Source organism: Aquarana catesbeiana, linkage group LG07 (genome assembly GCF_042186555.1).
Source record: "Aquarana catesbeiana isolate 2022-GZ linkage group LG07, ASM4218655v1, whole genome shotgun sequence".
NCBI classification, from domain to species: Eukaryota; Metazoa; Chordata; class Amphibia; order Anura; family Ranidae; genus Aquarana; species Aquarana catesbeiana.
The window spans coordinates 14,911,745-14,928,933 of record NC_133330.1 but is presented as its reverse complement, the minus strand read 5'-3'; the positions used below and the strand labels follow the sequence as shown (position 1 = coordinate 14,928,933).

The 17,189-nt window shown below is 45.1% G+C and overlaps 1 protein-coding gene across 2 annotated transcripts; it reads right to left on the bottom strand.

Moving 5' to 3' along the window:
• Nucleotides 1–3,081: 3,081 nt before the first annotated feature.
• On the bottom strand, nt 3,082–16,685 carry LOC141102712 (hyaluronidase-2-like). 2 transcript variants are annotated; one of them, XM_073591648.1, is made up of 3 exons: nt 15,721–16,685; nt 14,105–14,194; nt 3,082–5,639 (listed from the first exon to the last, which is right to left on the bottom strand). In XM_073591648.1, the coding sequence occupies exons 1-3, from the start codon at nt 16,666–16,668 to the stop codon at nt 5,223–5,225; spliced, it is 1,455 nt and encodes a 484-aa protein (XP_073447749.1). In that variant the 5' UTR covers nt 16,669–16,685; the 3' UTR covers nt 3,082–5,222. The 2 variants fall into 2 exon arrangements, with proteins under 2 accessions (XP_073447749.1, XP_073447750.1); XM_073591649.1 differs by having other exon boundaries at nt 15,943–16,685.
• Nucleotides 16,686–17,189: the final 504 nt, after the last annotated feature.

The window sequence follows — 17,189 nt, the reverse complement described above, 5'->3', positions numbered from 1 at the left end:
TTAAAGTTTTTATTATTATTATTGATTATTAATAAATAATAATAATAATAAAACTATAATAATGGTTAATAATTTAATTATATTAGAAAATAGGAAAAACAAAATTATCCAAATTTTTTTTTTCTTTCAGATTTTCGAATTTTCGTTCCTTTTTTCTGATTTTCGTTTTCTGATTTTCGTTCTTTTGAATTTTTGTTCTTTTAGAAAATTTGTTTTAGAAAAAATTCGTAAAATGAGTTTTTCGTTCATTCGGATGCTCCTGAATGAACGAAAATGCAGAATTTTGACGAAAAAAGAATTCATAACGAAACGAATTGCACATGTCTATTGTCCAGTTTTGGCAACCAAAGAGTGGGCACACGGTGGTATTCCTGTTCTATGCCATGTGCTAGCAGCGGGGGGGGAGGTGCAGTCCTTCATCTTTCCATTGGTTGCTGGACAAACCCATCTCGTAATGAACATCGGTGTACAACTGTACACTCCAATACTTAAGAGTGTTGCGGATTCCATGGGACAGCCCCAGGATATTAGACGCTATCCTGCAGTGTCCGCATCCAGCGGGCTCTTCCATGGGATCCAGGACACCTTGCAGAGTGGCAGCGGGGTGCTGAATGCAAGAATGGTCCTGCATTGATATACCCAGTGCCAGTGGCAGCCCATTAATTAGGAGTGCACGGGCACCGCCCCCCCCCCATCCATGAGTCTTAATATACATGCGGGGTGCTGGTTGCATGGTTTGAAGCACGTGATTAGAGCCAGAAGCTCTAATAGGCTTCAAAAAAGGGTGGGCTCGGGGCATACAGCACTCCGCTCCGAGCCCACCCAGTTGTGTGACAATAGCCAGGGCCGTCTTTAACACAGGGCAAAAGGGGCAGCTGCCACGGGCCCAGTCATTGTTGTGGGGCCCAATCATTGTTGTGGGGCCCAATGCAGCTTCCTCTTGAGCCCGCACTGCCTGCAAATAGTTGATAAGTGGATTCGGGAGAGCCCAATAAAGTGTTTGCCCGGGGGTCCAATCAATATGAAAGACGGCCCTGGCAATAGCAAATGAATATTCGCTATTATCACACTGATTCTCCTCCCAGCCAATCAGAAAGCGGGTCGTGAGACCAGTTTCCCGTTTGGCCGAAAGGAGAAGCCATCCTATTGGCCTATGAGGAGGGAGGAGACATAAGGCCAAGGAGACGCATGGGAAGCCCGACCAACGGAGCCGGGACACGGAGGAGACGGAGGGGGGAGGCTGTCGCTGTCTCAGCCTGACAGCACAGGGTGAGTGAGCTGTCGACCAGGGGTGGGTATGATGCGTGGTGTAAGCAGAGGTGACGAGAGGGGGTCCATGGTCAAGTCCATCTGCTGCCCCCCCCACGACCGATGGAGCACCAGCCGCCACTGCCCAGTGCTGTAATTCTCCTAGAATGTTGAATAGAGGAGCAGCCACCCTGGGAATGAGGGGGGGGGGGGGGGGTTTGGGGTTAGGGAAGGGCCACCCAGTGCCAGGGGCAAAAATGCAGAACTGTACCCCCTAAACTGTATTGCATGTCCTAGATGGGCATACCACCCATTATGGTCCCCCCACTCAGTTGGCATGGAGAATGCACAGTGCAATGCGTAGTCATTCACTTGCTTTCTAGCAGCTGGAGGTGAGCGGGCTGTTTCTCATGCCCACCATAAATCTGGAGCATGCATACAGTGGCATTACTGCTGAGCAGTGCCACCCCTCCTTGGACAAGGTCACTGCACCCAGTGCCGCTGCCCCTCCTTCTTGTCCCCCCTTTTCTCAGCCCTGTGCCCCACTATCATGTAACAAACTAACAAATATTTATGTGGCACTTCTATTTATTTGGTGCATAAAATGCTAGATAATTGTGCATATAGAATTGGGGCATTTTGTTGCAGAAGAAGTGGTCATGAAACTGTAAGATTCTCTGTGCTTAGACTGCAGGCGATCTGTGTGCTGCTGCAAATCATTCTGCATTGCAATGTTTGCACATCAATTTACTTTGATATTGCAGATTTATGTTTCAAGTTTTGGGCAGTTGTAAAAAAAAAAAACTCTGGAGGGGAAAAGAAAAGTAATTATTCTCAACATGCCCGCTGTGTCATCTTTCTGATTGCACCCAATGCCTGCATTCTGCTATTCTTCCACTAGATGGAGCCACATTCCTCATATTGTGTTTTCCATAGAACTATAGAATGATTTGTATATAATGTGCTGGTATTGGATTTGTAGCTGGAGGGGGTTTGTATGTCACTGAGATGGTTATTTGAACACATGAATCCATTATGTTTGTGTAGAGGACATGGTGTTTCCAGAACTTGATACTGACACAATAAGGGAACATTGATAATAACTGTGCAGAGTGAAGCCCGGGGAAGTAGGTTGACCACGTGTCCCGAATTGCCCGGGACAGTCCTGCATTCTGCAGGTCTGTCCCGGACACCTTCACTCCGGGACAATACAGAAACTGACACAGGTCCCAGCATGAACCCCTCAGAGCTTAAGATCTGACACCCCCCCATCCCCCAACTAGTGAAGACTTACAGGTTCCAGCATGAATCCGTGAAATCTGTGGGTAACACCCTTCGATCTCAGGGGTTCATGCTGGGATTGGTAGTCTTTTACTTTGGGGGGGAGGTGACCTCAACAAAGTGAAGGACTACAGGTCCCAGCATGAACCCCTCAGAGCTGAAGATGTGACATCCCACCCCACCCCCCAAATAGTGAATAAAAAGGTATCAAAAATCATACTTTTTTAGGAAGGGGGGGGGGGGGGTGTCCCTGAATGGCAGTTTGGAAATGTGGTCACCCTACGGGGAATGTCTCCATGACATTGTATTTTATTTGTGTGTCCATTTCTTAGACACTGCATGTTCTGTACCTTTTATTATATTGTAGGCGATCTTCATATTGATAGCCGAATGTGGAAGTTGCCCAATCTTTAGTCAATGTGCATCTAATCAGGTTTTGGTTGCTGTCTTTGACTTAAAGACCTTCTCTGTATCTGAGCACCACAAAGCAAAAACACGATTTAATTTATTTACAATATTCAAAGTAAACTACCCCCCCCCCCCCCCAAAACCACCCATGTCTCCGTGCTTTATTTTGTTGAGCAATCACTTTAAAAAAAGCCCCCCCTAAAGTGGTGGCCGGTCCATACAGGGCGCCCCCCTAATCCATGCGTCCAGCTCCTAATATACATGACGGACGCATGGATTCCAGTGAAGGTAGTTTTTTTTAGAAGCACATGATTAGAGCCTGAGGCCATCTTGAGTAAGGGCTGATGATTCATGTTGTTACATTTACTTCCTGAAATCCATCTGCCCTTAGCTCAGACATGCAAGCAGGAGGGTGTGCTTAGCTGAGAAAACCCTTCCTCCCCTCCTGAAGACTCCTGGGATGTATGACATCATTTGCCTAGGCAAGAAATCGGGAAGTAACTGAAGATTTTTTTTTAAAAACAAGTAAATATAATATACTTTCCTATCGATTTACTAACGCTAGCAGCATGACGATTAAAAATGATCAATGTTGATTGGGAGAGTGAAGTTCCACTTTAAACTGGGTCTAGGGATAGAAGAATAAACTGTAATACCCTAATCCTCACTCCCACAGGCTTCCAGACCATTGGTCCTGCATTGTATGTGTTCAGGGTGATGTGCAGTGTTAGTTTTCCGCCACACATAGCGTTTTGCTTTTAGGTCAAAAAGTTGAATTTTGGTCTCATCTGACCAGAGCACCTTCTTCCACATGTTTGCTGTGTCCTCCACATGGCTTCCCACAAACTACAAACAGGACTTCTTATGACTTTCTTTCACCAATGTCTTTCTTCTTGTCACTCTTCCATAAAGGTCAGATTTGTGGAGAACACGACTAATGCCCTGTACACATGACCGGTTTTCCCGTTGGAATAAACTCTGAAGGTTTTTCCGACGGAGTTCTGACAGAATTCCGCTCAAGCTGTCTTGCATACACACGGTCACACCAAATTCCGACCGTCCAGAACGAGGTGACGTATAACACGTAGGACAGGACTAGAAAACGGAAGTTCAATAGCCAGTAGCCAATAGCTTCCGTCTCGTACTTGCTCCAGAGCATGCGTCGTTTTTGGTCCGTCGGAACAGCATACAGATGAGCGGTCTTCCCGATAGGAATTGGTTCCATTAGAACATGTTCTCTTTCTAGGTCCATCAGAATTTTCAAAGTAGAAAGTCCAATGGGGCCTACACACGATCGGAATATACGATGAAAAGCTCCCATCGGACTTTTTTCTGTCAGACATTCCGCTTGTGTGTACGCGGCATAATAGTTGTCCTGTGGACAGATTCCCTCACCTGAGCTGTGGATCTCTGCAGCTCCTCCAGAGTTACCATGGACCTCTTGGCTCTTCTCTGATGAATGCTCTCCTTGCCCGGCCGGTCAGTTTAGGTGGACGGCCATGTCTTGGTAGGTTTGCAGTTGTGCCATACTCTTTACTATTTTCGGATGATGGATTGAACAGAGCTCCATGAGATGTTCAAAGCTTGGGAGATTTTTTATAACCTAACTCTGCTTTAAACTTCTCCACAACTTTATCCCTGACCTGTCTGGTGTGTTCCTTGGCCTTCGTGATGCTGTTTGTTCACAAAGGTTTTCTAACAAACCTCTGAGGGCTTCACAGAACAGCTGTATTTATACTGAGATTAAATGACACACAGGCGGACTCTATTTACTAATTAGCTGACTTCTGAAGGCAATTGGTTCCACTAGATTTTAGTTAGGGGTATCAGAGTAAAGGGGGCTGAATACAAATGTCCCCCCACACTTTTCACATATTTATTTGTAAAAAAAATGTTGAAAACCGTTTATCATTTTCCTTCCACTTCACAATTATGTGTCACTTTGTGTTGGTCTATCACATAAAATCCCAATAAAATACATTTACATTTTTGGTTGTAACATGAAAAAATGTGGAAAATTTCAAGGGGTGTGAATACTTTTTCAAGGCACTGTAGGTCAGCTGTGCTCTATAATTTTATATGGACTTGATCTTCTCTTGCAATCCTTGACTGTTCAGTTGTCATAGGTTTAAATAAAATTATTAAAGAAAAGGGCAGGTGGTTCTAACCTCTCTCTCTATTACTATCCAAAACGTTTAAAAAAAAGTTTTAGCTTTAGATGCCTCAGTTTTGGAAATCATTTGGCTCGACCGCATTGAGCTTCTTAAATTGTCCCACAAGGCTTCTCACCAGTCCAGCAGCATCAACAAGAGAACCATTAATATCCAGGACTGTACGCTGTCCCTGGTGGACCCCGAGGATTTTGTACCATTGTACACGAGATCCCTAAAGCCGCAGGTTCTCCTGGGGGAATCCAGGTAACACTGACATCGAAAATGTGCGCGTAGAAATGTGATGTCCTCCGATGACAGCTGACCCTCCGCCCACATTGGAAGGGACGCGTTGGACCCCGAGGGTGCCCGAACGATGCAGAAGTTGGCGGGGTTGAGGTGTAGATAGGCATTGGTCGCATTTTCTTTGCGCAGGCATCGTCCGTTTCCACCGCAGAGCGTCTGGCTGCAGAGAGAGGCCGCGGTGGTCACGTTCACGATGTATTGACCCAAATCTCCATCCAGGTACGACGTCATGTTCTGGCAGGTTTCCTGCGGAGAAGAGAACCAGATTAGAAAGGTTTGTAGAGACCCTATGATGGATCTTCACATCCGCTAACACTCAGTACACACCCGTCACCCTCACTAGAGTTGATCCCGAGTTTCAGATGACGTTAAAGTCTCACTGAACCCACATCATAAAAAACGATCAATAAATGGTGTAGTCCATGCTGTTCATACTTACTCATCAGTGGCGTTGCTAGGGCGTGGCTTTTGGGGCTATAGCCCCGAATCTGGGGCCCGAGTCTCTGCAGGGGTCCTCAAGGGGAGGAGAGGGGAGGCTCTCCGGGGACCCTGATTTAAGGGGGAGGCTCTCTGTGGACCCTGATTTAAGGGGGAGGCTCTCTGGGGACCCTGATTTAAGGGGGAGTCTCTCTGGAGACCCAGATTTAAGGGGGAGTCTCTCTGGAGACCAAGATGTAAGTGGGGGGCTCTCTGGGGATCCTGATGCAGGGGGGAGGCTCTCTGTGGACCCTGATTTAAGGAGGAGGCTCTCTGGGGACCCTGATTTAAGGGGGAGGCTCTCTGGAGACCCAGATTAATGGGGGAGGCTCTCTGGAGACCCAGATTAATGGGGGAGGCTCTCTGGGACCCTGATTTAAGGGGGAGGCTCTCTGGAGACCAAGATGTAAGTGGGGGGCTCTCTGGGGATCTTGATGCAGGGGGGAGGCTCTCTGTGGACCCTGATTTAAGGGGGAGGCTCTCTGGAGACCCAGATTTAAGGGGGAGGCTCTCTGGAGACCCAGATTTAAGGGGGAGGCTCTCTGGGACCCTGATTTAAGGGGGAGGCTCTCTGGGGACCCTGATGTAAGTGGGGGGGGGGCTCTCTGTGGACTCTGATTTAAGGGAGAGTCTCTCTGGAGACCCAGATTTAAGGGGGGGGCTCTCTGGAGACCCAGATTTAAGGGGGAGGCTCTCTGGAGACCCAGATTTAAGGGGGAGGCTCTCTGGGAACCCTGATTTAAGGGAGAGGCTCTCTGGGGACCCTGATTTAAGGGGGAGTCTCTCTGGAGACCCAGATTTAAAGGGGAGGCTCTCTGGAGACCCAGATTTAAGGGGGAGGCTCTCTGGGACCCTGATTTAAGGGGGAGGCTCTCTGGGGTCCCTAATGCAAGGGGGGCTCTCTGGGAACCCTGATGTAAGTGGGGGGCTCTCTGGGAACCCTGATGTAAGGGGGCTCTCTGGGGATATATACACACACACACATATATTATATACATGCGTATGCACACCCAAGCGTATGACTTTTTTTACTATGGTGCTATGGGCTCTAGCCCCAGATCTTTTGTAGACCTAGCAACGCCCCTGCTCATCACTATGAGATTTAGACATGTGCAGAAGGAAAAAAATGTGTTTTGTTTCGTTTCAATTCGTTATTTACATAAATTTGTTTAACCCGTTTAATTTGTTTGCAGAATTTGTTTCCTTTATTTGTATTTGAATCGATTCGAATTTTCAGAATTCGAATTTGAATCAATTCGAATAGTTTTCCAATTCGAACGGTTTTCAGAATCAAAAAGTTTTCGAATTCAAATTGTTTTCCAATTTCCAAAGAGAATATAATAGAATAGAAAATAAATGGAATAGAATAGAAAAAAAATACAATAGAAAAAAAATAAAATAGCATAAAATAAAATAATAGAATATAATAGAGCAAACTGAACAAAATAGAATAGAAAATAAAAGAATCGAATGCAATAGAATAAAATAGAAACAAATAGAATCAAAAAAATAGAAAGAATATAACCGTCTTCTGAAATTTTAATCGCAGAGTAGAATAGAAAAGAATATAATTCAAAAAACAATAATAGATAATACAATAATAAAATAGATAAAACAATAATAGAAATTCGAATTTGAATAGAAAAGAATAGAATAGAAAATAACAGAATAGTATAGAAATAAACAAAATAGACTAAAAAGAATATAACTATCTTCCTATTCTAATCTATTCTTTTCTATTCTATTCAAATTCGAATTAATTCTTTTTGAATTTTGGGAAATGTTTATATTCTTAATTTTATTCTATTCCATTGGTTTTTTTTAATTATATTCTTTTCTATTCTATTATAGTCTATTCTATTCTATTATTTTCTATTTTGTTCTGTTTTACTCTATTATATTCTTGTCAGGGCTGGGCTCAGCCCTTCCTTCTCTGAGCTGGCCACTCAGCTGTCGGCTAATTGCCAGCTCCTATCTCTCCACAGTGACTCACCTGTTGATGATATCCTGCTCGTCAGTCCTGCCTACTTAAGCCGTCCAGTCCAGATGATCTCTGCCTTCACCTTGGTCACGTCTCTAGAGACGCCCTCCTGTGTTCCTGTTAAAGACTTGCTTGGCTGACATTCCATCTGACTCCAGATCCTGCTTGCTGTTCTTCTACGCTCATCTCTGGCTCCCTGACGCTTTGGCCTGTCTGAATATCCGCTCCGGTTCCTGAACTCTGGCTATGTTTTGACTATGTTTAATCTGTTTAACTTTTTTTATTTTTATTATTGAACAAGTGTGATTTAACTGTACTTCTGTCCCAGTCTGATTCATGGTTTCTGACAATTCTATTCTTTTCATTTCTGTTATATCCTTTTCTATTCTATTCTATTTTTTTCTATTATATTCCTTTATTTTTTATTCTATTTTATTCTCTTTGGAAATTGGAAAACTATTTAAAATCGAAAACTTTTCGAATTTGAAAACTATTCGCATTCTAAATTGAATCAAAAACTATTCGAATCGATTTGAATTTGAATTCCGTCATTTAAATTTCATTTAAATTCGGTGCCATTGTAATTCGGAAATGCAAATACAGTACATCCGAATTTCCGAAAAACTTAAATTCGTCCGAATTTCAGTTCGGAGTGAAATGAACTGCACATGTCTAATGAGATTAGTTTTCTGTATTCTGCAAAAAAAAAAAATTGTTTAACCTGCTGCTCTCTATCGCCCCCTTCTGTGCATGTCCCCACTGTCGTTGGGGATTTTGCAGAGCATTGTTGGCAGCTCTGCACATGCTCAGTTCTCAGTGAGTTTCTATGCTGAGCATTTCCTCCCTATCACACCTGAGCACCCCTTGTCCCGGCCCTGCCCTCCACCCCCCTTTAGCTTAGTACCTCTGGTAGAATTTTTAAGCAATGTGGCCCGGGATGCTCTTGGCCCTATCATCCCATCAGGCCAGGGGCTTCCCAAACTACGGTCCACATATTTGCACCATTTTTCTGGTCTACTTTACACACTTTTTTGGAGCCTGGATTGGTTTTCATTGACTTCAATCAAACAGAAATTTAGAGTTTCGGAGGTTTCACAAATTTTTGACATGTTTTGATAAAAGTACAATTCTTTGAACTTTTCAGAAGCCCATTTATCTCTACTCTACACCTAAGACACACACAATTCCCTCAGCTGTATGTAAAACAGATGCGAGTATTGTCAATAATACACCTTATTCTTCTAATAATACCAGATCAGCAACTAACCAGCCAGCACTGTAATGCCCCGTACACACGGTCGGATTTTCCGATGGAAAATGTGTGATAGGACCTTGTTGTCGGAAATTCCGACCGTGTGTAGGCTCCATCACACATTTTCCATCGGATTTTCCGACACACAAAGTTTGAGAGCAGGATATAAAATTTTCCGACAACAAAATCCGTTGTTGGAAATTCCGATCGTGTGTACACAAATCCGACGGACAAAGTGCCACGCATGCTCAGAATAAATAAAGAGATGAAAGCTATTGGCCACTGCCCCGTTTATAGTCCCGACATACGTGTTTTACGTCACCGCGTTCAGAACGATCGGATTTTCCGACAACTTTGTGTGACCGTGTGTATGCAAGACAAGTTTGAGCCAACATCCGTCGGAAAAAATCCTAGGATTTTGTTGTCGGAATGTCCGAACAAAGTCCGACCGTGTGTACGGGGCATAAGAGTTAATGTCTATACAAATTAATTACCACATTGACCTTCTTCTAACCACATTCTTTCTTCTATACTCAATGTAGCACCCTCCTAGTAAGTCTGCTAGTTAGGTTAGGTAAACTTAATTTATTTACCTGTACTCATTGGAGCAGCATGTGATTACTTTGGGCTGTTCTGGGTTTTACTGGTTGCTGGTTTGACGGCCTCCTCCTGCCATCTGGAGGATTCTGGAATGTAGTGGGCTGGGAGAGTCAAATTAACAGTCTGAATATTTTTGTGGTCTCAGCTGATCCCTGGGGGAGGATGCCCAGTAGGCAGCTGGGGAGTGTCTACATTGTCTGAGGCCTGAGGTAGCCGGGTTCATGTCCAGGAGAAGAAGTTTCCACCCTGAAGGGCTGCTGCCCTTCTGGGCAGTCCAGCTGTATTACCACGCTTGCTCATTGCCTGTGCAAGTACTTATTGAGGTCCTAGCTGTGTTAGAGTTTGGGGGGTGCAATCAGTGGCGGCTGGTGCTCAAAATTTTTGGGGGGCGCAAACAAACTGAAAAATACTGAATCTCCCCCCATCAAATGCAGCCTCACTGTGCCCATCAAATGCAGCCACTTGTGCCCATCATATGCAGCCACTTGTGACTGTCAAATGCAGCCACTTGTGCCGATCAAATTCAGCCACTTGTGCCTATCAAATGCAGCCACTTGTGACCATCAAATGCAGCCACTTGTGACCATCATATGCAGCCACTTGTACCCATCATATGCAGCCACTTGTGCCCAAACTGAGCCACTCTTGCCCATCATATGCAGCCACTTGTACCCATCATATGCAGCCACTTGTGCCCAAACTGAGCCACTCTTGCCCATCATATGCAGCCACTTGTGCCCATCATATGCAGCTACTTGTGCCCGTCATATGCAGCCACTTGTGCCCGTCATATGCAGCCACTTGTGCCCATCATATGCAGCCACTTGTGCCCGTCATATGCAGCCATTATGCCCATCAAACGCAGCCACTTGTGCCCATCATATATACCTGGCTGGTGCTCAAAATTTTTGGGGGGCGCAAACAAACTGAAAAATACTGAATCTCCCCCCATCAAATGCAGCCACTGTGCCCATCAAATGCAGCCACTTGTGCCCATCATATGTAGCCTCTTGTGCCCATCATATGCAGCCACTTGTGCCGATCAAATTCAGACACTTGTGCCTATCAAATGCAGCCACTTGTGACCATCATATGCAGCCACTTGTACCCATCATATGCAGCCACTTGTGCCCAAACTGAGCCACTCTTGCCCATCATATGCAGCCACTTGTGCCCATCATATGCAGCCACTTGTGCCTGTCATATGCAGCTACTTGTGCCCGTCATATGCAGCCACTTGTGCCCGTCATATGCAGCCACTTGTGCCCATCATATGCAGCCACTTGTGCCCGTCATATGCAGCCATTATGCCCATCAAACGCAGCCACTTGTACCCATCATATGCAGCCACTTGTGCCCATCATATGCAGCCACTTGTGCCCGTCAAATGCAGCCACTTGTGCCCGTCATATGCAGCCATTGTGACCCCCAACGCCCCCCACAATGCCAGAGGCGCAGGGGGGTTGGGGGTGCTTCCAGAGCCGCACACGGCTCTGACAATGTGGCACTTACCGTGACCTCCGCTCCAGCGTGTCTCCGAGTCCTCCGCTTCTCTTCCTAAGCGCCAGGCATCCAATAGGGTGGCCTGGCGCTTTGGCCAATCAGGAAACAGGTCTGACGCCCTGCCTCCTGATTGGCGGGGAGGAAGGTTAGTGTGAAATAGCAAAAAATGTATTTGCTATTGTCACACCATTGGGTGGGATCAGGGCGCACTCTCTGCCCCCCGAGCCCACCCAATTTTGAAGCCTATTAGAGCCTCTGGCTATAAACAGGTGCTTCAAAAAGTACCACCCCCTCCCGTCCACGCCATAGGAATCCATGCGTCCGGTGTCCTGAAAGGGGCCGGGTGCACGGATAGGGGGGGCGGCGCACGTGCGCCCACAGTGTACGGGCCGCCACTGGGTGCAATTCTGTTGGCCCTTGTGGAACTGATTGAGAGATTTCACTGGGGTTCTGGTCTGGAGAGTTTGTGGGAGGTATCAAATTATCCAGTGACATTGTGAGTAGAGATCTGTGTGTAGGATCCTAGTGGGTATATATAGTGCAGTGCTAGTTTGGATCACAAAAACAGGTTAAAATGACAAAAAACAGATGTATTCAACCGTTTGTTCAGATCACATTACATTCAGAATAGTACCGAGAAAGACCTCAATAAGTATCTGTTTGCATAGAAAATCTGAGGATCAATAGAGAGTCCCAAACAGGTGGTGGTGTCCAAACACCGCGTAGATGAATTGAGAGAGGCAACACACAATAATAGGATCAGAAAAATTAAATGTATCCCACCATTTTGTTCATAACATATATTCAAAATGGTACTGAGAAGGATTTCAATAAGTATCTGTTGCATAGAAAATCTGGAGACCAGATAGAGAGTCCCAAACAGATGGTGGTGTCTATACACCGCGTAGATAAATCGAGAAGAGGTAATACACAATGATAGAATCCCCCGTATGGAAGCAATGCAGGCTTACCAGAACCGTTGGACTCACAGAGACATATATCCCCTAAGTCAGAAATACTTGTGTTGCCACCGGGCAATGAAGTAGGATCTCCCGATGGAACAATATGGAATCCAGATGCTGTTTCCAGGGCTCCCGACAGAATTCTTTCATGTATACCCCGATTTCGTGGTGGCTCCTTAGCTCTTCCTGCCGGGTACTGCACTGTAGGGGGAGACAAAGACAAAGTCTCCCCCTACAGTGCAGTACCCGGCAGGAAGAGCTAAGGAGCCACCACGAAATCGGGGTATACATGAAAGAATTCTGTCGGGAGCCCTAGAAACGACATCTGGATTCCATATTGTTCCATCGGGAGATCCTACTTCATTGCCCGGTGGCAACACAAGTATTTCTGACTCAGGGGATATATGTCTCTGTGAGTCCAACGGTTCCGGTAAGCATGCATTGCTTCCATACGGGGGATTCTATCATTGTGTATTACCTCTTCTCGATTTATCTACGCGGTGTATAGACACCACCATCTGTTTGGGACTCTCTATCTGGTCTCCAGATTTTCTATGCAACAGATACTTATTGAAATCCTTCTCAGTACCATTTTGAATATATGTTATGAACAAAATGGTGGGATACATTTAATTTTTCTGATCCTATTATTGTGTGTTGCCTCTCTCAATTCATCTACGCGGTGTTTGGACACCACCACCTGTTTGGGACTCTCTATTGATCCTCAGATTTTCTATGCAAACAGATACTTATTAAGGTCTTTCTCGGTACTATTCTGAATGTAATGTGATCCGAACAAACGGTTGAATACATCTGTTTTTTGTCATTTTAACATGTTTTTGTGATCCAAACTAGCGCTGCACTATATATACCCATACTGTTTACAAATTTCCTTATTTTGTGTGCGAGCTGCTATTATAGAGTAAGCGCGGTGTTTTTGAGTATTTTTTCACTGTAGGATCCTAGTGACTGTTAGCTGCTACTATCCCTTGTGCATCAGTGCCAGTTCTTGCTCAAATTGGAGTATTTTCTGTGGTGTCCCAGCATTGCCTAGTTGCTGCTAGAGGGACTCTTCTGAGAAGCTTTGAAAAAGTGAGAAGTGTCCTTGTGTTTCTACTGGAGTATCACACAGCTACCCTATCCAAGATTTTTAAAGGATTTAATTTTATATTCCTGAACCAGACTGTCTGGCTCAGGACGGGGCCATGTAGCAACCCTAGTTAATGAACAGAACTTTGCTTGAATTCTGTTTTGGTCCCCAGTCCCTGTGCATATGGTTCTTGGGGGAACTAACCCATTGCCTAAAACATTAGCCCAAGCTCCACCAAATAACCATGAAGGTCCACCACCCCCCTGTCCTACAAATCTGATATGTATATGAGGCTATTGCCTACTGAGGCAGCATTTTCTGACTTCATGGCCCATGGACTGGACTGTAGTTAAAAAGCCAGACTGTCTGGTTCAGGACCGGGCCATGTGGCAACTCTAGTGAATGAAAAGGTTAGAAGAACCTTGCTTGAACTCTATTTTGGTCCCCAGCTCCAGTCCCTGCGCATATGGATCCCCTGGCTCTTTTGGAACCCAACCAATTTTGTGGGAAGGTGGGGCAGTGGTGAGGTTGTTGGTCACGTCTTCCATGTTTACCCATTAACTTGTTGAAAGCCAAGTACTAGATCACATGTGAGGCCTACCCCACATGGGTTCTTTTGGGCTACGTTAGGCTCTCTGTTAAAGGTTCACTTTACACACACATGGGTACCATGTCTGCTGTGGGGGAATACTCAAACTTAAGGTGGGCCTCTACTCTTAGAGATGAACGTATACCATGTACGCTGGCACTGTAAGTGTTCTCCAGTCAACTCTTGGTTCCCCGTGACAATGCACACCTTCACAGTAACAGATCAGAACACACAAATATGGGTCTTCATACACTCACCTTGTTCTTGGCATATTCTGCATCACCCCAAAATATCACCCCAGCCGCCCCTTGCGCTGCACTCTCTCCGAGGGTGGAGATGAGATCCATCTAAAGGTAGAAAATACAAAATCATTGATTAGAATATTGAAATCCTAAACCAAATGAATCACATAGAAACATTATATTCCTAAAAAAATGCCGCAATATAATGAAGACCTGGAGCAACAAACAAGGATGAAGGAAGGGTCGATTCCCATTCCTTACTGTGTTCCCTACAACGTGTCTTCATAGGTGTGAATGGACCCTAACTCATTGGTGCACCCTCTAGAAGAGAATATAGAACCATCAAATTAAAGGGTCACACCACCCAATCACAACATGTTAGTGTTTGGTAGATTCTGGAGAAATGAAGGAAGGAAATGTAAACCTAGCCACTAAAATCTCATATAAGCTTTAAGATCATTTCAAAAGTCATTTTCAATATTTTTTTTAAATCTGCAGCTTTCATTAAAGCAGTAACTGGTGATCCTGCCATGGAGGTCCTTGTTGAGGCACTTCCTGTTATGGCAGCCTCTCTCAACCTGATCAGTGGGAAAAATGTCCCTTACATTGGTAGTCAGTGGGAAGAATGTCCCTTACATTGGTGGTCAGTCGGAAGAATGCTCCTTACATTGATCTTCAGGGAGAGAATACCCCTTATATTAGTGGCCAGTAGAAAAATGCCTCCCTACATAGGTGTTCAGTGGGAAGTATACCCCTTACATTGGTGGTCAGTGGGAAGAATGCCCCTTACATTGTTGGTCAGTGAGAAGAATGCCCCTTACATTGGTGATCAGTGGGAAGAATGCCCCTTACATTGGTGGTCAGTGGGAAAAATGCCCCTTACATTGGTGGTCAGTGGGAATGATGGTTCTTACATTGGAGACCAGTGGGATAATGCTTCTTACATTGGTGGTCAGTAAGAAGAATGCTCCCCCTACATTGGTGATCAGAGGGAAGAATGCCCCTACATTCGTTGAAATTAGGAAAAAATGCTTCTTACATTGGTGGTCAGTGGGAAGAATGTTCCTTACTAGCAAAAAAAATAATTGGTGTCATGATGGAACTATAGTATGCAGGCATTGTCAAATGGAAGGACAATCAGTCACAGCTCAAGGAACCCCCATCAACCTCTAGAGGAACCCTAGGGTTCCACTGAACCCAGGCTCAGAATGGCTGTATTATGGGGGGACAACTGTCTCCCAGTTTTGCTCTTGCATTGTCACCCTGTCACATGTTGCCTTGGTGGAGAATACAAGTGCCTGTTTCAACACACACTGTCCACCACTGTCACTATCAGGAAGCTGGTCCAGGTTAATGACATGCAGCCAATACTGGACTGAGGGCATGTAGACAGGAAGTGGCCATAAGAGGATGCAGGAGATCAACAGCACTAAGATGGGATAAAAGAATGTTCATTCTAGCTCTTTATTGCCGGGAAAATGACTGGGTTGGGTACGTTGTTGGACTCCCCATAGTTTTGCTTAACTGAACCCTTATTATACCATCCCTCTCCTTTGTGTAGGTGGTGATTACTATTGGCAGAGCAGGAAGGACCTTTCTGCTGGTGTACATCGCTCATTGTGTTGTCTTACCTGGGAAAGAAGGTTGTTGTTTTCTTTGTAGGTGGGTCTTGTATATACAAAAACAGGCAGAGTGTAGCCTGTGTGTTGTGGTGCCATCCTCATGGCCTCTTTTACCCGGTAGTGGGCAAATTTGCGACCATTCACAGAAGACCTAAGAGCGGAGTCTAGGTAGATGGATGGAAAAAGGGCAGTACTCTCCTTCCAATTCCACCATAATTGGTCATTACGTACCATCTCCACATTGGGACACTTGCCAGTATAATTATTCCAGTTGGTTGAGTAATCATAGTTGTGGCAGTCTGGGTACAGGTAATACCCCCAGAGCTGGCGGGGTCTGAGCTTTTTGGCGTGCAGCAGTGTTTCTACCATGAACTCACGGGCAGATTTTTCAAATTGATTCTGAGCTTCCTTGTTCACCTTTTCGTTTGTCCAGTTGGGATATCGAGAAGCCACCAGCTGCCGGGAAGCTTGCCTGTATATGTCCATCTTATTCCAGTTCCGAACCCAAATGGGTCTCCATTCCTCCCAGTCAATGACCCCCAATCCAGTTTTATTAACTGACGGCATGTATTTGTTAATCCCGACCAACATCTGGTCCAGGTGAGCCCGCAGACTGGCATTTTGGGGCACACCTCCATTGACGGAAACATTGTACTCATCATAGAAAGGGTAGAGCCCCAGACGCTTCTTGTAGAAGAGGGTGAGATTCTGGTCCACAATACCCTCAGTAGGTGTTGAGTTTATGTCAAAAAGTCGAAGGTCAAAAGACACATTGTAACGGAGCTGGCAGTTCTGAGTGGGCGCATTCCACGCCACCATGAAAGGGCGACCGCTGAACACGGGACGGACGGTGGGCTTGTGTGTCTCCATGTTAGATGACTGCAAATCAACTGCCATGGTATGGAGACCCAACATGACCCAGGAGAGGATGAAGAGGGTTGTCATTGAGAATGTCATGGAGACTGAGCTTAGAAGGACCTACAAACAGAAATGAGAAAGCTACATGTTAACGCACAGAAAAAAGGAGACGCAACAGGAAATGAGAAGAGATCTTTACAAAGTGAAGGACGTTCTGCTCTCCTGATGTCACCAGAACAGAAGAGACCACAGTGAAAGATTTACCCTCATCTCTTGTTCTGATGAGAACTGTAAAAGTTGGGATTTCCCATCATTTTTGTCTTAAGGACAGAGATTTCACTGCTTCTGTTGTGAACTGTGAAGCTGAATTTCTCCACAGTGCCTGCAGCAAAAAAAAAAAAAGAGGGTCAGTGAGGTCTTGTTTTAAAGCTCTTTTTACTACCTGTTCAGAATATATCATTTAAAGTGAAAGGGATGCTGTAACGTAGTACAACAAATTTAAAAATCACAGTAAAGAAAAGCCCGGAGCGAGAACGAAGGGGTAGTGTAGGGCTGGCATGACAGGGGAAACAGTGGGGTAATGAAATGAGAGAGATGAAGGTATTGGTGGGGATGAAAGG